At 31.8% G+C, this 22,024-nt stretch overlaps 1 protein-coding gene across 1 annotated transcript in view; it reads right to left on the bottom strand.

Moving 5' to 3' along the window:
* Nucleotides 1–4,646: 4,646 nt before the first annotated feature.
* LOC111620038 (GTP-binding protein REM 1-like) overlaps nucleotides 4,647–22,024 on the bottom strand; it is a 33,695-nt gene continuing 16,317 nt past the window's right edge. The window contains exons 2-4 of the mRNA XM_023361883.1: nucleotides 8,723–8,811; nucleotides 8,153–8,345; nucleotides 4,647–6,507 (exon numbers count right to left, since the gene is read on the bottom strand). Coding sequence (XP_023217651.1) covers nucleotides 6,227–6,507; nucleotides 8,153–8,345; nucleotides 8,723–8,811 — 563 coding nt within the window. The 3' untranslated portion in view covers nucleotides 4,647–6,226. The remainder of the gene's footprint in view (nucleotides 6,508–8,152; nucleotides 8,346–8,722; nucleotides 8,812–22,024) is intronic.

Below are 22,024 nucleotides of genomic sequence, written 5' to 3' on the forward strand. Positions count from 1 at the left end.
TTATTCGAACGTGTTGTTAGAGAAGAATTTCAATCAGAAATTGTATCACCGGGAAATTAGTTGAACTATATTTAATCAAGGTAAACAATAAGAAAGAAAGAAGTGTTTGATACTCTTGTCTGTTAGCAATCTCGAGAGAACGATGTTTCTTCCCCCAACGTAGAACACGTGCCGAATAATTCTTTAACACGTTCGACACTTTTTTGTAATTTTATACACTTGTTTTACGGTGTCGTTTGTCCTCGTTAAACATCGGTGTCACTAATAGAATTTTCCACCGAATTTTTTCCTTAAAGTGGTACGACATTCCGCGGTTAATAAATTACTAAATTTCAGTTGCACGCCTTGTAGTCTTCTGTAGAGGACGGACTATGCGGATTTTAATTACAGACATCTTCACTTGACAGAACGAGTTAAATTGTGTTACCTACATTAAAAAATAAAACAAAGAAATTATAAATTTTATAAACATTCTTCTGGAATTTTTAATCTTAAATATTTTGTTAGCTAATGAAAAAGATTTTGAACGTAATCAGAAAATATGCGTATGCACCGTAAATCGAACTTTCATTTTTATTTGTTTTTGTGCCTTTCTTCTAATTGTTAATATCAAATTTTAATAAATTTCTTAAAATAACAAGTAAAACGCGAATATTATTTCGATTTGTATCTTTATTAATGCGGATAGAAGAAAAACCTGTAATTGCGGAAATTAATATATCAATAAAACAGTACAAAACGTTGCAATTCAAATTCCAGTGGATCTTGAATCAAAGGGCATTCCAAATTATCCTTTTCTAACTTTCTTTTCTATTATTTATTTATTTTTTTAAAAATCTAAAAAAATAAAGTAACGTTATTCTGAAGGAAAATTAAAATAATTCTTTCTTTCACGAAATATATTATCGATTTCATGGCGGATTGGCATTTGAGACCATCTGCTTTGCAACCGAATTCCCATTTTGCTCCTATTACAAACGAAAGCGGCGGGGGAAACAATTTCTGACGACTCCCACTGTTTCCAATTCCCAATATGTCCTTTTGCCATCATTCCCATTTTCTGTTTCGTGGAGGAAACATCTTCCCACGTTCTTTCCATTACCTGTCTATCTATTGGTAATTGCATTGGTTATATTGATGTCCACTCTGTTCTCTGGATTCTTATCGAAGTAAAAAACACTATTTTCGTATCAAATTATTAACGATTTCGTATGCAAATCGTTTAAACTTGTCGTGAATATCAAACTATTCGCGCAATGCAGTATTTTAGTTCCTATGTACAGGCTTATATATAACGTCATCCTTTTTGTCGAGTCTTCATTGATTAGAAATATCAAATAAGTTGTACCGAAAATATTAACAAATGAATATAGAAATACTATTTCGATTCTGTACGAATTTTAAAAAAAATATAGAAACTTTGACAGAGGAATGCATTTTAAATACGCACTGTAAACTGACTTAAAACAAGGAACGTCACACGAAAAGTCTAATGTCATTTGATGCATTGTTGAAAAGTCATCCTTCAAATATTATAAAATTTGAATGGGTTACAAACAGAAACTTCTCGATCTAATTTAATCTTAAGTTATTTATGTAAAACAATGCGATGTGGGCCATCTTCGGACTTAATTATCAAGAAATTTATGTAAAGGTAACTTTTATTAGATTAACTTCTCGCGTACTTCTATTAGGAATCTGAATTTTAATCAATTTTTATATTACTAGATACAAAATTAAATGTTCATTAACAAATTTATTTTGTGATTAAATTGAACATTGAAGTTTTCTATGCAGTATCGAGTCATACTTACTATATATTTTATAAACACGGTATTGTATCATTATCTCTGCGTGTATATTCCTTAAGTATCATGGTGCGGGTGTGCGAAAGTGATTTGTATCAGGCGGGAGAACGTCACACCGGAAGTAGATCTTTTATGAGAAACAAAACAGCGAATTTGCTCGTTGAGTATTTAGGAACAATAGCGTTAACAATATAATAATGCTACGTGTCCTTCATAAAATATCTCTCGTTTGTAAATCAGAAAATAAGCAAAATTATAATTTTTCTTTCTTTTATTTAAGAAACGATTCTTTGATTCTTTCTTTTGTGGTAAACTTTGAGAGATGCGAAATAATGGATGAACGAAAAATGTAGCTAAAGTAATTTTTAGTTCAACGACAAGAGAAATCGGACGGAAATAAAAATATTTTAAACGAAACAAAATTAGAATCAGATATTGGATATTCATCAGTTGCAGTAAGAAAATGTAGAAGAAATTCGTAAGCATTTCGAAGAGAAAAACAAAAATGCGATATTCAGGAATCGAAATATTCGTTTACGGAGAACGAAAAAATTCACAATTTTATGCGTTTTATATTACAAACGAGAAAGGAGAAACGACGTTAAAACTCTTCGCTTCTTTTCATCGTGTTTATTAACTGAATCTAGACGCTGTCGGACAGATTCCTCTCTGGAAGAAAAATCGATGATATCTCTGCAAATCCGTCGATATCGGTGTTCTATTTACATAAAAATTCTTAATAAGTTGCAAAATTCGGCACGAATTCCTCTAAGAAAAAAACGGAGACGAGTGTTTGGCAATTTTATCGGGATGTGAGATTAAAGTCCTTTGTTCCGTTTAGTGATTCGAATAGATTTCCAGCGATACTGGAGTAATAAAAGTAGACGTCCCTCTCGAGAGCTTTAAATTGAGAGCTTTAACTAATTGAGAATTAAAGGAGCGCTAAAACACCGCTTTTAGTTAACTGTTCTACAGTTTATGTTTGCCAAACCGAGTCGACCAGCTTAATTATAATTACATCCGACAGGAGATAATGGATCCCATATTCGATATTTAACTGGAGATTCGATTCTGCACTAGTTACGTCGCAAGAGAATGTTGAATTTTCTGCATTCGAATCTTGTGATAAATGCTTTGACGATTTACTATTGGGTGAAGAGAAAAAAAGTGGATCTATGTCCCAATTTCCAGCTTTAATATCAAGATTTGTTACCAAGAGATTTCATCAAATATTAATGTAATCTTTTGTACTCACGCCCAATAAATTAATTTACGTAATTTACCCTAAAAATACCGAAATTTTTTATTTTAATTTCTGCCTAAATACAGAACCGACCTGGTGTCTGGAAAATAATCGAGTTAGAAGAATATATTTTAACTGTAATCAATTTTCTTGCAGGTATTCTTTCTAGTTAAGTAGATTTGATTCTTATTTGACTAATGATTAAAATGAGATTATCTTCGTAAACAATCGCTCGACTTTCTCGACTTTAATGAAATTCCGAAGCGGCGATACTTTTCTAGACAGATAATTAGCCCGGATCTGGTCGACGAAATCTTCGCCTTTCGACTTCCTAATGTTATTTAGCATTTTAAAGTTTCTGCCCGGTAGTAACATATTTTTAATAAATGAGAAACAAATTTTGTTTCGAACAGTTTCTAAGTAAATTTGAAAGTAAATGCGTGCACACGTTGGTGTCATGCTCTTGCCTGGTCAAAGTTTCCAGCGTTATGTAAATTACGGAGCAACGTGGATCTTATGGCGTGCGTGAACGTCTGCTTGTAAACTTAGCTTATTTATTATCCTCTACGAATTACGAAGAATCCATTCCATACTTTTGAATAAATCTTAATTATTAAAGAATGAAATTCTTAAAAAAGTTTTAAGTAAACATTATCTTGTCGAAAAATTTAATTTTTCGGTGCCTCCATTAGGAAGCAATGGAGTTAATTGTTTTATTTTCGTGTATTCACGTTTTAATATCTTTCTAATATAAATGTTTTCTTCGCTAGATAGTGGCAGGTGTACTACGTTAAAGACTCGAACACGTTTCGAACAGTAGGCTAATCCGATCAACTTAGCATATAAGAAAGACTCGAGCTGCAAAAGAAATTAACGAAAATAAGTCACGTCGATAGGAAATCATAATAAAAAGCTGAAACGTTTCTTAAATAAACATTTTTCTACCATAATATTTGCAAAAACGCTGAGAAACGTCGTTAGTTGGACGAAGGACGGGAAGGAAAGCGTCTATGCAGAAATATAAGAATTTGCAGACTGGTAGAGAATAGCAGTGTTAAAAATTGGAACAGAGAAAAGAAGATTGTTTAGAAAATAATAAAATATCTCACATTTTCAGCGAAGAGAGATTTAATTTTTTATTTAACTCGACTTTTTCTCGGATTGGGCGAGTGGTTGACCCATTTATTTGCCCGATAAAGTAGTTTTATCGACGCCCCGATAGAAAGATATCGACATTTATTATTTGAATTCAGAGAATTTTCATTCCAGCATTTAGATAAATGATAAAAGTTTAGAAAATTATTGGTAATTAAGAAATACTGAAGTCTTCAAAAATTAATTTTAGTGTTTATTTTAAAAGTAATTTTATAATTTGATTTCGAACATGACACGAATTTGTTATTAGTACTTAAAGCATTTTTATCCATTAATTCTTCAGAGATTTTCATCTGCTTATCATTTAAGTAGATTTTCCACCGATTTAAAATCGCCATCGGGATATTATTAAATACTTAATTAACGTTCCAATTTCTGGCCGAAGACGTCCTAAAATTACAAAAAAAGAATACTTTATGTGGCCAAAGTAACTCGATGCGGAGGCAGAATTAACGAGAAGTAAAAAATATTCTATAAAAAAACATGGTTTATTATCATAATATTTTTGATAAACATAATACAACATACGATCGATATAACGAGGAAAAATTCGAAAAAAATGACTTTTTCTTTTTAGCGGTACGAGTACAACATTCAATAGTCATTTTAATTAATATTTAACGTAATCTCTGGCCGTCCCCCCTACGGAAAAACGTGTAGCATACTAAACCGATTAACATACGGACGTTCCCGTACAAATGAACAAAAAACAAAGTAGAAGAAGAAAAAAGACACGTGACGATCGAGTATCGTAATATAATACAATGCGCTATGTACAAATGGGACATTAGCAACTTCCTTCGTGGTCGATGCGACGTCAGAGAGGAGTCCTGGGCGGTTGCTAGGCAACGGTCGTTGAACCGACCATCCTTCTGTTGCTTCTGAAAGAGGAAGATCGTTCGAAAAAGAAGAGAGAGAGGAAAAAAGAGGGAAAAATGAACGCAAATGATAAATTTTTAGTTAATAAAAAAAGAATTAATAACGTCGGAGGATGCATATATTACAAATCTATAAATGTGTAAATATGTCGTTGTTACACTTCCGCTTTTTGTCTTTCGTCGGATTGGGTGAAGTGTTATTTTAACGCACGCGGTTTCTATTTATAGAAACCGAAGTGCGGGTGTTCCGGTTGCTGCGCCTCGCGACCGGGGATATTTCTAATTAGTTAAAAGTACAGAAATAAAAAACGGTTGCATTTGTACTCGCGGCATTAATAATTAAAGAAGATAAAGTAAGGTAAATGGAACCGGACCCAATCGGATTAGTGTTTTATCTAATGGAGACACGCGATTAAGTCGCTACTTCCGTCCACTTAATCTCTACCAAACAGAAATTGGGTAAACGATTGTTAGGAGAAGCGATCGTGTTTCTATTCAAAACTGCGCTAAACATTTACAAATTTTCTATATTCTTTGTTTTCCTAAAGCCGAAATATCTAAAGTGCGGGTCGCAGTGCTATATCAAAGTTATAAATTTTTTTCCAAATGTTACAAAATTGTTTTTTTCTTTTTCATTTTTCGTAAAAATTCTCTCTAACATACGTCTAGGCGATAATTGTTTTCGTTGTTTCCTTCCTTATTATTTTGTTTTAGTTATGAAAATTTAACTAAAAATGTCTAGAAACTGTAACAAAGTCTATCTTCCTCTCTTCTCTTTCCCGGTTTACGAAAATTGAATGTTTTTTCTATTCAAATTTCTTCTAAAATTTGGTCTTTCGAATTGTTTTCTACTCTAAATGTAATGTCGATCAAAGTGTTTAGGTAACGCGTCGTCGACGTCGATCGATGCGCGTAGACTGCATGGAAACTCGTCACGCGTCACGCTGTTGCACGTTGCCACAACAACGAAGAGATGGTTTTCCACGGTAAAGTCGTAGTAATAATTATATATTTATATAAAGGAGTAGAGTAATATTTATGTATTTTCGACTTCGCTATTTTGTTTTGCCGAAATGCAAAAGGCACACCACAGATATAAGTTTGGTAACTCTGGCGTCGGTTCCCAGTTGCCGCGAGGATTTCTACAAAACGTGGAGGTTGTCGCAAGATTTTGACCTGGTGCAGGCCTTTTTTAAGATTCTCTTGATGATTCCTTTAGCTTTGCATCCCGCGAATCCCGTGCATCGACCCCTGGCCTTTCCCGCGCTGACCGATTCTCTCTTCTTCTTCATCTTCTCTATGTGTTCCGTTTTCAATCGAATTTGACTCAAAATTCCCGCCAGTAATTCGTCCACGTGATGATTGATGCCCGATGACGTCTCAATAAATTTGGTCCCCGCCGACGTCGCCAGAGCTCTTCCGTCTGCAAAAAAAAATGGAAAAAAAGGAAAATCAAATTATTTTCGATATTTTCATTTAAGATAATAAATAAAAACTATTTTATAAAAATTTATTAAATTAAGTTTAACCGGGACAAAATATTTGGAGCGTGACAAATGTAACTCGATTTTATTCTGTTTACATTTTATGGGGTTCTTTTTTTGTTTTTCTTCAACAAATATATGTTGCATTTATAACTGTTTTAGTGTTTTCGATTAACTTTGATTAGAGACAACACTCCAAAACAGTTTCAAACATCCTTTCCTCGTGCACAACAAACATTACTTTCTTCGAATATTCGCCTTACTTTAAAGTACGATTACAATAACGTATTGTAAGACCTAAGTCTACGTTATATTACAAATACAGTAAAACCTGTACAAAACGGAAAAAGTATTCCAGTTTACGCAGGTTTACTGTATCTACTTTATATAGGAAGATGGAAATAGAAACGCATATTAGAACAGCCTTACACAAAATGGCAAAATATTGGAACATGTTTTATAAATATGGGCGTCGAAACAAAAGTTTAATTGAAAATTATAAATATTTCGATTTGTTATCGCTTGAAAACACATTTGGTGGATACGAGTATGACGTGAAAGATTTTTATACGTTAAGCCCCTTAATACATGAACGAATTCGAATTAAGATTCTTTCGGTAAACACGTTACAACTGTTTTTATAGACATTTTTGAAGGTTCTTCCAAATGAAAATTGGATGCGAAGTGCACTGTGGATGTTCTGTGTCAACCATTTTGAATTTCACGAAGAGATTCTCCTTATTATTAACTATTCAATCGTCCTGTCATTGTTAATCATTGTACTTTTTCTTAGTAATCCGGCAACAATGGTAGAAATCCGGAATTCGTTCCAAAAGTGCGTGTGGAATAAAATTTTTTATGAAGAAAAATTTGTTTAAAGTTACCGCAATATCTAAAATCATCAACTATTTACTTTTATTAAAACGTTTGATATTTTCCCAATAAAAATATCGTAATCAATTAATTTAAAAAATTTCCAAAGAAATCTTTATACCGAACATCTCCCCTGTTAAAATTAAAATTTCGTTTTAAAATTTTCCGGTTTATTTCTATAAAAGTTTGGATTATTGGAAGATATCGGGTGAATAACACTAGCAATGTTATTTACCTAAGAAAGATTTAAATATTCTTCCTTAGGCGAATAAGATTCGAAGCCTTTCTATTCAAAATTCTTCGCAAGAAGCAGATTTCTAAAGATGAGATGTTTTGAAATTCCACTTTTTAATTTATAAATTTGAATTTTTAAAATATGTAGATTTTATGTTATTTTATTTATTTATTGTATTTTCCGCAGGAATAAAATAAACTACAATAATTTAGAATTAGTTTCCTTGCGTATAAAATTTAGAAGATTGTTTATCTGAAAATGGGAAAATTTTCGTTTTTATTTAAAGATTCACATTTGACATTTGGAAAATTTTTGCCCGTCTTTATTATTTAAGTATTGAAAATTTATTCGGATTGCTTTTAATATTTTTCGACTTTTCAATTATTCCTCTAGTCGTTTTTCATATTTTTCCTCGTCTCCTCCAAAAGCCGAGGATTAGAGGAGTGAACAAATATTTATTTTCTCATCCTACTCACCGTCGGTAGAAATAACTCTCAACCTGACCAGATCGGTTTTGTTTCCCACCAGGATGACCGCTTTGTTGTCCACATTGTCCCACTTTTCCAGTAATCCCAGGATTTCCTTCGATTTTTGGAAACTTCTCTTGCTGACCACCGAATATATTAACACGTAAGCATCTGGATTATACATTTCTACGAAGTTTTGAGGCTGAGGAGAAAGAAAAGGCATCGTTCAATGTTTGCATATAAAACATTTCATTAAAATTCTCTTATTTATATTATAAAACCACACATTTAGTAAGTTAATGCGACGTTTTATCTTATTCAATTAAGCGATAAGAATGATTCTTTGTCGAAATTTATAAAAAACAGCAAACAATTATTTAAAAACTATTCGATTAAATTACACTTTAAGAAAGTATTGGGCTTTAAACATAGATATGAATAAAATATGTTATAAATATTGAGAAAAAGAATTATAAATAAGAAATAAATAAAACTATAAAAACCTTATTTTCAGAGTATGCCATTCAAAAACAGCATTTTATTCTTTGATTAAATTAAATATTTATTCTATTCACTCACCGGTTCTCCTATAACCGAATGTTCTATAAAGGCTAATTCTGATTCTTCCCCGTTTAAAACGACAGTTATCGACTTCTCGTTTTCTTCGTCTGTAATGATAAAAATTTGATATTAATCGTCAACAATTGATAAAATATCATTTAAATTCTTTAAAAAATCGTTTCATTATTAATTAATTTATAGGCCTATACGAATAAAATACAAATCGTAACTGCTGAGAACAGAGAAGAAGAACTGAAAGTTAACATTTGAATAGCCTATTTATCAGAAAAAAAACTGGTAACTGAAATCTAAAATTCGGAAAGTATTTAAGTAAATTCTAGTTTTATAAAAAAGGAAAAACAAAAAGATCAACGGCAACGGGATTATATTGGCATTCTGATGCAACATTTATAGTCACAAAGTTCGTTATATTTCTGTTTAATATTTAAATACAACTGGAAAATGTAAAGAATATAAAACGAGGAAAATAGAATTTGTTAAATGTACTTTGTTTAGAAATTTTAAGTAAATATAAGGGAAAAAATTAGGGAGTTATGTTAATACATTCACAAAAGCTTGGCTGTTGTTTAGAGGGTGTATTAACATAACTCTTCAATTTTTCCTCTCTTATCTTTCCTTTAAGTACGAAGTAATCTTAGAATCGACTCGTTCTAAAAGCTGTTAAACTCATTTTATCTCTCGAGATTGTTTTTAATAGTAAACGCCTTTCGCGTAAAAATTTTCTTCTTTATTTTAATTTTAAGAAGAATAAAGATAAAGGAAAACGCTTTTTTATACTCGAAAACTTGTCACTGTCATTTATTATTCGAAATTTGGCCGGTAAGTAAAATATATATAAATTTATTTTATTTTTTAACAGCCGATAAGAAATTAGTAAATTATTATTCTTTTAAATATGGATAAAAAACGAAAGAAAAAAAATTTAATGTTTGTTTAGAGCAACAGATATATAAAAGATAATAATTAAATTAATTCTTTGTATAAAGTATTTCTTTTTAACTGGAAAAAGTAAAGATAACACAATGAATCTTCAAGATTTATAAATTAATAATCATACAAATTCCAGGAATAAAACATTATTTAAAGGGATACATCTAATGTATTTTATAGCTATAAATATACCACGGGGTTATTATCCGTCAAATCTAAACGAAACGAAAAAATTGAATTAAGTTTTAAAAATAATATAAAATATAGAATGGAAACGACTCAATTTAATTTTATAAAATAGTTCCAACATTAATTCTTCTTTAAATCAAGCTCGAACAATTGTCGTAACACTCGATGCCGCTTATACAAGCTAATTTGCATAACGCATGGTCAAAAACTTGGCGGCTATTGCGAACTCTCTTTATAATCTCTGATCTTTATTTTTGTTGATTTATTCCATTTTAATCACGTTCTTTATTGTTCGTTTTAATAGGCCGACACGAACTTCAAGGCTTTTTTAAAAATAGTTTTAATACTTCTAAGCGAAATTATTGTTCGATAAAACAAAGCAGGAGAAAAAAAAAAACAAAATAGAATTTACCGTAATTAAATATTTACAATTGTTTTAGAAGGTTGTCCCACGCTTAGTTCAAATATAGTAAATATAAATGCAGAAGTTAATTGTAAGTAAGCCGCTATGTATTATGAATTTGTGAAACGTCGACTTTCTGGACTTTTATAATTAATCTTGTTTGTTTGAGTTATTCAAGTTATTCCATTAATGGATACGTGAGGTAGATGCCATTGCCAGATAATGCTTAAGCACTTAAAGCTTGTTATTAATTTATATCTGCAACCGGTGTGTTTTCTCCGCTCGACTCTTCCACCTTTTCTATTTATTTTTTGTTTGTTTCTACCACAATCCACGCCTAAAAGATTAAACGTTTAATTAATTAATTGTTTATATGTCATTAAAAATTTCTAACTCCAAACGTTGACTGATACATCGTTTGATCGAGCGATAAATCTGTTTATCCAAAGGGTAGAAAGACTTTTCTCGAAGTGAAGTTTCGTGTTTATTGAGTTAAGTCATAAAGAATAAAGAAAAGTAGTAAAAAAATTACTTGTTATAAATTTATATATTTTTTGCACTATCAAAACAGAAGATATCACGGTAAGTTAACAATAAAAATGTGATTTAATTGTTAACAAGTTTAATTTAAAAATTAATACACAATTGTGATTATAACTACTTTAATTGCGTAAAAATAATTTAGAACATTTCAATTATTTAGGAAATATTTGGCATATTTGTGATGAATAAACACTTTCATCAAATACACTTACTCTACTTTAAATTTTCCAGCAAATTTTAGTTTTATTCTGTCAGAAACGTTTGGTTTCGTGGCGTTACAACACCGGAGAGTAAGGAACAGAAGTACGACAGAAGCATTTATCTCGATACACACACAAAAATTGTAATTTTATTTAATGCCGTTTAATTTTTAATTTTTCCCCCTGCTTTTGTGAAGCATTGAGATAAATTCTCTTCGAGGAAGAAGACCGCTTTTGTTATAAATTGTTGCAAACCGGCACAAAAAAACGGCGTATCTCCATGTAATGTTTGTATATGCCATAGCGTTAAACAAAGGAAACGGAGAAAAAATAAAGACGGGGCCTCGAGTGTTACGAAATATTTGCGAAGTTTCGACAATATTAAAACGTAAAAACTTACGCTAACAATTTAAAAATTCCGAATAAAATTAAAACGACATTTTATATTTTTCTAATTTTTTTCGTTAGCCGAGATTTAAATAACATCTCCGAGTTTTAAGTGCGAAACAAATGTCTATCCAAGACGTTAAAGAGGAAGAGGCTGGTGTTTTGGTTTCGCCTTTACCCGTTCGCCCCCATTGATTATAGAGAAGGGATGGTTACGAGCATTCTCCTCCCTCTTTAACACAGGGCTAGTGGAGAAATCGTTTCAATCCAATCGTCGATTGAAAACGCATCCGACAAGAAAAACACGGGTCCAAGGAAATAGATGCCGAGTCAATATTACTATTACGTTAAGGATCGGATAAATATGTTATTTTGCCAAGTCATTGGCATCCCGAAAGAATAAAAAACGATAGAAACAAGTTTAAAAACGTCGAAAATTAAATCTAAATTACCGTAATAAAGCGTTTATTTGGCTCTCCTTTATATCTTTACAATCTGTTCACTTCTCTTCTTCCTCGTCCATCACTAATTTTTTTTTTTTTTTAATTGCTCGTTTACTAGTAAATCAAAATTCCAATTTGTTCGAATCGCACCGAGCCACCACATCGATCGACAGAGCCTACTGTTGATAACCCAATTAAGATGGATCGGCATATAAACATTCAAAAGGAAAAGTTATAAAGAAAAAAATTAATCATTTTGTATAATTTTTCAAATATTTTATCGTCTTTCATCTTCGTTCTTATGATCATATCGAGAAATGTTGCAGAAAACTGCCGCAATCTGTTTTTCTTTCACGTAGATTAAATTCTGTCACGACCATGCGGGAAAAGAATTTTACTTCTCTTTATCGACGATTGTTTGTTAGTAATTAAACACAGTCCCAACTTATTCCAGGTCAAATCAAATCTTCGAATATTTAAGCTGAATAAAATTACATCGAAAACTTGACAGTGTTTTTAATTCAAAAATGGAGATTATTAAATTTAATAGTTTGGCCGGGCTAATAAAAAACGCCAATGTTAAACAAATTCCTATAAAAGTAAATATTATATTCCTATAACGGCAACGTCAAAAATAAACAATACTAAAATAAATCTCGCATGAAAGAAGTGCCAAATAAAATATATACTATAAGGAACTAACTGACAGCTGCTCCGTTCTTATCTCTATTTATTTATACCGGATCGTAATTGATTCAAGGTATGAGTTAGTTTGCGACTGGCAACAACGAAATAAGAATGGTCTTTCTGATTAGTTATTTTTAATACTGTTATAACAGTTCTAACCTAGTATACAATATAATTTAAAATAAGACATTTTGTATCCGTTACAGGTTAGTCGAATTCGTCGTTACGTCATTTAACTCACCGAAGTACAGTACTTAAACGTCCTGTCTACGTATATGTATCACACTTTACACGCTATTTATATAGACTATTTACAGGCTAATGGAAAACGATTGGAAGACTGAATGTCTTCTAATCCACAGAGTAGAATACACGAAGACCAAGTTTTCGGATTTGATCGGAAATCGCAACGTCTAATTTTGCTTTAAAAATTTAAATTTAATGATTTTATTGTAAACTTCAAAAACTTAGTTTTAGCAAAATACTAAAAGTCTGTGATGTTATGACGATTCCATTTACAGTACTTGTGACGTACTCCGATCGAAGCGCCGCGAACCTAGTTCATATACGAGTCAATTCTACTGGCCGAAAGCTAACACGTGATCTTTATAGATCACGTGTTGGCTTTCGACCGCTACAAGTATTGTTACCGCTGCAAGTGTAGGAAGTTTGATCTCTGTGTATTATACCTTGTGTTCTAACCATTAGACGTTATTATCTCATTCTGCGGTCGTTTTGATCTCGGCTTCAAACTGTTCTACTTTATCCTAAAGAAATTATTTCAGATTTATATTCTCTACTTTTCTACTTTTCTACCAATCGCGCATCGTTAACATTATGCAGCGCAAAATATACCTTCGATTGGTGAAAAACGAACTTACTGGATGCGAACTCGGTCCAAATAAGAGAAACGTGAAGAAACAACAGTCATTAGCAGTTTAAAATGGTGCGAATCAATATTCTTGGCGTGAAACGATTTTGCGTTACGCAATAGCAAATTAGTGACGACGTCGGTAATACATTTATAAACCTAATTTTCGAATACAGGAGCACGATAAACCGATAGGCACTGGTAAAACCGTAGTTGGTTCGTAATCGTTTCTTCATAATGACACGAAAATAAATATTTTTCAGTCCTTTAAATCACGTTTTTGGTTAAAATCCCGAATTTAGTCGATCGTAGTTTATTAATTACTTAACTAAAATTCAAATTAGCATTCATCAAAGTGTCTTGGAGTAATCCGGAAACGCATTAACTTCTAATTTAGACATTCGCAAATATTGATAATGGCTGACATATTTTTGGGCGTGTCGGGTCTACGATTTTTGCGACGTAGAAAAGAATGTTAGCTATTAATTAATAACTTTGTCTTCGTACTTTACACATTTTCTCCCATCTTTCTTATTCCACGTGTTACTTACATACATTAATTTCAATTCTGAATGTTTATACAGAGCAATTTGTAAGAAGCTGGGATAAAAGAATATTTTGAATATGGAAAATATTCTACATTTTTCTGAACGAATAGAAAAGTCAAAGATGAAGAAAAATTGCCATAACATTTCCAGAGAAAAAAGTTTTACATTCAAGTTATCTTTAGCATCGATTTATTCCACTCGAGATAAGGATTGATGTTACTTTAAAATAATAAACAAACTCCGCCAGCAAATTTAGATTGCTCTTTAACATCTATTTTAAGCGAATGTCGAGAGACTATTTTCAAAAGGCTCTTCAAATAATACCAAAAATTGCTTTTAAATGAATAATATTCATTGTTTAAGAAATAGCAATTTTCCTATTTACAAATCCTTGAAGACACCTCTCGCCACTTGTTATCGATGTTTCACCATTTACTTTTGATATAAAAGAAAAAATACGTCGAAAAGTTTTATTAAATTTTTCATTTTCTGATTAGTCCTTACGGCATTTTAAGATTAAAATATAATGTTTCTGTAAATGGAATCTGATCCCATTCGTTTAAAGACATTTTTTTTTATTTCTTCGATTAATTTGTATGCGGGCAATGGAAATAACATCTTTTATGCTTATATGCGCTGTCGTCATTCTTCTATTCTACTTAAAGGATGGATATGATAGATTACCAAGTAAATTGCAAATTTCACACCGTGAAGGATAAAGAAATTATAAACTTACATCTTCAGAATTGCAGTTCGATCAATTTTTCAAATATATTAAAAATTTGCGGAAATTTCTTTGAAACGGAACAAACAATTTAGAAAATTTCTCAATGTGGAGGATAACTTCATTATTTTTGTTGTTGTTGCAATTTTGTTGCGACCACGACTTTAGAGAGAAGTGTTATAAGACGTGATAAACTAGAAAGAACTCTACCAGAGTTTTATTTGGCAAATTGCATAATTAGGTAACAGAATACGCATTTTCTGCACGGAAAAGACGAGCAGAAAATAAAATGAGCAAGAAAGTGTCAGAAAATAACTAATTGTGACGCATTCTTGCAAATATTTTCTGTGTCGTAGTGTAAGGTATGATTCTAATAGGCTCGAGTGCTTTTGTCATAGAATCGACAAAATAAATAGAACCTTTTGCTAAACACGTACTGTAAGTTAACAATAACCTTTCGTGCAAGCGCGTATGAAATGCTATTATACAACAATATAAATGTTAACAGTTATGAAGGGAAATTTATAAACACGGAAACAAGAAAGTACATAATTGATGGAACTAAATTGATATTTTAATTCAAATATAAAAGAGAGAACAATAACAAATTTTTCGCTCTTGCCAAATAATAATAATATTAATATATACAGTGTTCTTACGTAATGCACCGTGATTAAATTTTGTATTTGGTTATGTTTGTCGGGTTTCGAAGTGGAGAACGGTGAGGGTGGAGCTACCCCCTAAAACTTCATTAAATGCATGGTCATCTGGCTTAGATATGTCCCGAAAGTTTGAATAGACCCAGAAAAACATTCGTTGGTGCGGAGCAAATCCGTATTACTTTTTGTAGGTTTCTATTCCAACTGTTAACGACTCAAAAGTGTGGGAAAATAAATTACGATGGCTTTAAAAATAGCTTGTAAATTAGCAAAACGACAATTTTCATAAACAATTACTTCGAGATATTTTCAATTCAATTTACAACGAAAATTGTTATTATACGAGGTTTAAGCCAAGCCTTGACTACGTTCTCTCGTTTGTTTACGTTATTCGAATATCTTTAATAAATAATTTTACATAACGACAAGCAAACCGAGCGAATTTTCTATTCTACGAAATAAATTAAATACAATTGAATTATTTTAAATACATCAGAATTACTCGATTCGATTTCGAGAAACGACAATTCCGTAAACATTCCTGTTCGAATTTATCTCACCGAGGCTTTAAATAAATTTACAATCGACGTTATGTTTCGTTTATATTCGAATTCCCTATTTTTAGTTTTAAGAAGTCGAACGTTTGTCGAGCTTTCAGTTACATTGACTAGCGACGTTTCTAGATTATTTTTGCTGTTGCCAATGGCCAAAACGATCCGGTAAACCCCCCTCGGCGTGAAATATGGCCACCTTTTACATTGTCTTTTGGAAGAGAAACTAATTGCGGCTTCGTTACGTGTCACTTTGTTAAAGTGACACGTAACGAAGTAAATGAATCGAATAGGTTTAGAGGTCTTTAGAACTTTGGATAAACTCCAATTTCTATCGAATTCTTACTTCTTGATATTAATTTAGTAACAAATTCTTGTATCTAGAGAGAGAAAATTCCTCAAATATTAAAAGAGAGAAACATTTTCCCACTTTTATTAGAGAATTTTTTTATGGGAAAGAGTAACCCTGTTATTTTTGTGGCAATGTTTCTCTTTACTAGAAAACTGGTAACCCACATTTTTCTTCGAAATTGATATCCCGAAACTAATTAAAGTAAGAAAAATACTCGATAAATTCTAGAAGGAATAATCTAGTCTGGAATTCGCATCCTTCTCACTAACAAGTAAGAAAAAAATTTGTCGTATCTTGCCGTTTTTCGTGTACAATGGTAAAGAAATGGGTAAAATTGATGCTAAACAAAATGAAGATTATGTCGAATTATATTGTTTATCTATAATTTTATATAAGAAATATATATATAGATAATAAAAAATCAATATCACCTCCTCCGATCTATTTTATTCGATACGTACACGCGAATATTCGAATTATTTTAGTGTATAAAAAACGTCGCCTTCTATAGAATCAACAATGCGAGTTAGGTATCGAAAGCCTTCATCTTTTTCACAAAATATTTAACTTTTACGGTGCATCCCGATCGTCGACAGAACCTTCTATAGGCTTCATTAGTCCGAATCTAAACACTACGACCAACTGGTGTCTGCGTACAAATATTTCTGCGCGTATGTGTACAGTACAGTACGTGTCTCGCTTAGAAATCAACAAATAGAATTACAATAATAGGAATTTGATCTCTCATATTTGCAGCGAACGTATGGAAATCATTTACGTGATGTTTACCGTCATATTTATGACACGATTAAGAACGAGTCTGTTATTTAATATTACAAATTATTTATTTTTAAATTCTCCTTTATCTTTACTCTTAATAAACGTCTAAATAATACAGTTAAAGTAAGGAAATAAACTCGAAAATGTTTAAATCGTAACGCGTTTAAAAGCATCCTCTTCCGGAAAAAGTAATTATCAACAAATTCTCAAGTGGATAAAACATTATTGTGTATAATATATTATCTAGGGTAACCTAAAGAAGGTAACCGGACACGACAGATCTTTTTTTTACATATATGAGCGTGTAAGAATTGAAGTTGATTTAGAAAAGGAAAACGTACATCGAAGTTCTCCTTCTTTCTCTAGTAATTACAAGTGGGTTTCTTATTGCATGTTGCCATATTCAAGTTGGACGTACTGCATTTAGGTGTGGTGCTATTTATGAAAATTTTACCTGAGAAAACGTTAGTCCCTTTTATTTATATTTCAATTTCTCGTTTACTCTCATTTTTCTATGCAAAAAAGAGAAAGAACCAGCATCTTTCGAATCAGTATTGAACGCATCGACCTAAGTCGTTGCGTCCTGCTTTTATCTACTTCCAATCTTTTCTTATTTTTTGTTGCTGGATTTCTTTGTAAATAATATAATCAGAATAATTTTACCAAACGAAACGATAATTTTAAGTGATTAAGGAAAGATACTACACATAATTGGCTTAATTAAGGATAGAAAAAGTAAAAAATCCGGCAACAAGTTGCTTAACTTTCCCGGCAACATTTAAAACTGTGTGTATGGCGCCATCCGTTATGATACTTTATTTAAAAATACTTTTATAATTTTAATTGTCATAAAATGGCAACAGCTTAATTTTAAGATTAAGGACGAGTTTTATAAAAAATTGTAAATGGTAATAACAAATAAAATCGTCATTAAGTCTGACCGTACCGGAGATACACACGATCCCCATTATCTCCCCACTCCTCGACCTTTAATCACCAAAATTTAATAGCATCGATCACCGAATTTGTTTATTCGGTGATCGATGCTATTAAATTTTGTGATTAAATTTTTAAATATTAAACCTCCGTGCAAAATTTCAGAAATTTTCGACAAAAAGTACAGGAGTTATTAAGCTTCAAACTGGGCTAACAGAATCGTATCCCACACAAATACTAACATTCATACATACAGAATAAACCCCTTGAATTTTTTCGCATTTCTCGGCATTTCAAGGTGCCCAGAGCCCCAAAAAGTAAAAATCTTGAGGGGATCATTTTTTGACCCATCGCCATAATTTCTCTCTTTATATATCAATATAACAGAGTCCGGAAAGTAATAAAATTAATAAAAGTTTGAACATAAATTTTTTAATTAAATTTATTTAATGTAAAAATTGTATTTTTTTTCCTTGAAAATATGGAATATTTTCTTATTGTCGGACGTTAAAAATCGTTTAACGTCACGATTCGGATGATGGAACGTCGTGTGCTACAGTGCGATTCTTTTCCGTATGAATCATATCCGGCTGTAGACTTTTAGCGTGGAAAATACAAAATATCTACCAGATAAATTCCTAAAGCTCGCACATTTTTCAGAAGAAAGAGACTTTCTACCAGACGTTTTGCCTTATCAAGTCTCCTACATTCGATCATATAAAATCACTAAATAATTTACCAAGTAACTTAGTAGGTACAACAAATATTTATTATTTTAAATCGTCAGCCTGTGGGTCAGACTATTAATTAACTCTGCATTGGTCCTACGGGAGCTGTCGTAGATAGAGATCTGAGCCTCTTGGATAGAATATTTTACTTTATAAGACGGTAACGGCGCAATTAAAATTTGATGGTTATCACTCCAGTTCCCTCAATTGGCGGATCTTTACAGACAGAGTGGTGATCACCCGTCGAGAAACACTCGGCCGTTTCCATAAAATTTTCTTCGAAGATCAATTAAGCCGTCAGATAAACGTGTTTTCGAAATAGAAGCCAACTTCAAATACGAAATGTTCGATTTTTAATTAGTAGCGCGTAATTACGCGTTTAAGATACGAATGCTAAATAAAAAAATTAATAAACAACATTACAAGGAAACCCTTTTCGTTATCGGTTCGTTTCTAGATTAATGTTGCCATATCTGACTTTCGAAATTTTCTATAATACGCTTATTGTACAAATCCAATTTCGAGATACGTAAACGTCACACTAAATAATATTCGAGTTACGACACAAAACGAAACGATATACGTCATTTTAGAGACTATAGAGTTTCGTGTGACGACTGTCACCCGCTGATCTTATACTTGAAAGCTTCTGGTGTCGGAAGTACACCAATATATATAACTAAGCGTAAGTAACGAAAGCGACGAATTCTCATAATGTATGGATACTAATATGAAAGCAATATACTGAAACTGGAAAGCTGAACACAACAGAGTTTTGGAGGACTACCTTGTCATACCTTGTTTACGACCGCTTCTATTTGATCTATATGACTATAAATGAGTTATATCGTTTTAAATAAAATTCTTTCCTATCAAGCTACGCATACAAGAATCGAATCAGAATAATGCTATGGCTCTAGCATTCTTATCGAAATAATCTTCGCGAGTGTGAGAATTTGTTAAATCTGTTGATAATATAGACAGGGTTTGTTAGTTAGCCTACTAAAGAAATTCTTCCAGTCGTAAAATTATTATCTCCAAGAACACTTTTTGGACGAAGTTCTGAGATGATTGTTCGTTTTCCCTCCTCTTTAAATCGATTGTTTTCTTCATACAATTAAGGTAAGTATCTGTCATCCTCTGTAGTTGTCTTCTTTACCCATTAATTATTTGTAGCATGGCATTAACCTAACGAAAGTTCTTAAAACTTTACAGTTATAACGACTCGTACTAAACTATCTTCATCTCCGTTTGGATTCGATCAGCTACCTATCTTGTAACGGTCCATCGTCCTAATTCATCTTTAAACACTGCCTTAAAGATATAAATATATGTGTTTTCGTCTCGCTCGATCCTCTATCTAAACACTAATAAGAGCATTTCCAAACAGAATTTCCTTATGTAGCAATAGATTTACATATCGGGAATTGCTCTATTATACTTTGTGACATAAAATTACTTTTTCGCGAATGGATTTATTTTTCATTTTTACAACGTACGCTGCATTTGAAAGTATTCGAAAATTCACTTTGATTCCCAGTTTATGAAGACCATTAAACATTATATTTAAGTAGGTTATTTACGTCACAAGATGTGTAGATTTGCATAATCTTAAGAACACGAAAAGAGTTTTTCGGATGTCAAAGCAGGAGTAAAATGATCTAAATTCGAAATTTGAATAAAAGTTGTTTGAGCTACGAGTAGTCTACATTAAATTTTGCCAAAGGATTTTAATACTCTTATAATTTTCCATCGCATCTTCGATCATTTACTTCCGATATTGTAAGATTCTTATTTCCATCGAACGATAGAGGATAACAGTCGAAAGAAATAAACAATTTGTATCAAATCTTTCGAAAAGTTTTCTTCAAGTACAGTCGATAGTGTTATTTGGCATTAGAGAAATACGTGGTAATCGGAAAAATAACAATTTTGCACACAAAACAAATGTTTAAACCAGTCTTTAAAAATATCAATTTAAGAATTATTACACTAATCGGTTTGCCTAAAATAAAAGTTTTACATTGTCTAAAGACTCACGCTCGAATTAGTATAAAAACTTGAAAAAATATAAGAATTAATCAAAGTGAAATGATTTACACAAGAGAGAGGTAGAAGCGAGAACCTATAGTAATTCGACATGGAATTTGTACGCGAAAAATCTCGATATGTCAATACTCATAAAGGAAAATGAAAAATTTCGATGCAAAAATGACTCGAAAATAATCTGAATAAATAATAGAAAGTTGGGAAACGTGGAAATAAAAGACAATCTGTTTCTAAACTTTTCAGCTATTCTTCCCCACGAAAGAAACTGAAAACTGACATTTTGACTTTGTAATCTTCATTCTACCTCCTTCTTCGGTCGAATGCAGTAAACTGTAGTTAACCATTCACTAGACGTTCTTCTTTGTACAACCCGGAAGAAGCACCGGAAGTATTTCTTCTTCCGAACGAAATTAAACTAGAAATCTTTTTCTATTTAATGTTTTTTTGTGAAGATTTTCCTGGAACTCGACTTTATTTACTTCTTTTGTTTCTTTAGCGATTAGAGAAATTTACGTGACAAGGAACATGGGAAGCCGGAAATTTGATAAGCCGGAAGAAAGCAATAAACGTCTAATAAATCGATAAAGTGAATTAGTACTCTTCTGGCGATATACAGGTATTAACGAAAGATTTCAAATAATAATAAAAGTACTTATATTTCACGTATTATTATGCCTCTATCGATGGAAGAAAATTATCGTATGATGTAAGACCATTGTAGTTTCACATACCTCTATTGTTTATACGGGGTAGAAGTTAGTTAATTGAAACTAGACGTTTGTCGATTAGTCGTTAAAAGTCAGCCACACGTTTTATACTAGCTTTAAGTAGACATTTCGTGGGAGCGAGTTCGGGTTCGATACACGAAATTAACAATGAAAACTTTTGTATCCGCGATGTAAACAACGTAGAAACTTCTATCGATAAGTAACGGCCGACGTGCGATGGTTTATGAAATTAGCACCGCAAATTGGGTGATTTTTCCAAAATAGCCGGACATAAAACATCTTTTAAGAACTTTTTTTAAAATTTAAAAATTTTAAGTTAGGAAAAATATGGATCTTCAGAATATACATTACCAATAATATTAAGACGGGTTCGGGGAAATTCGTATCATTAGGTGAAAAACCACGTTGCAGAGTAATATACCACGCGCCGTTGCAGTCTTATTTCAATGTTTATTGCTTACGCTTGTTTATTTTATTATTACACAGCTCAACAGCTTTGAAAAATTTTGATTACGGATTCTAAAGGCATATTAAAGATTGCTTAGGTATCGATTTTACAATCTGTGAATTATAAATACTGTATATAAAATG

The sequence above is a fragment of the Centruroides sculpturatus genome, unplaced genomic scaffold, assembly GCF_000671375.1.
Source record: "Centruroides sculpturatus isolate CEXI.00-Female unplaced genomic scaffold, Cexi_2.0 scaffold12, whole genome shotgun sequence".
In the NCBI taxonomy this organism is placed as follows: domain Eukaryota; kingdom Metazoa; phylum Arthropoda; class Arachnida; order Scorpiones; family Buthidae; genus Centruroides; species Centruroides sculpturatus.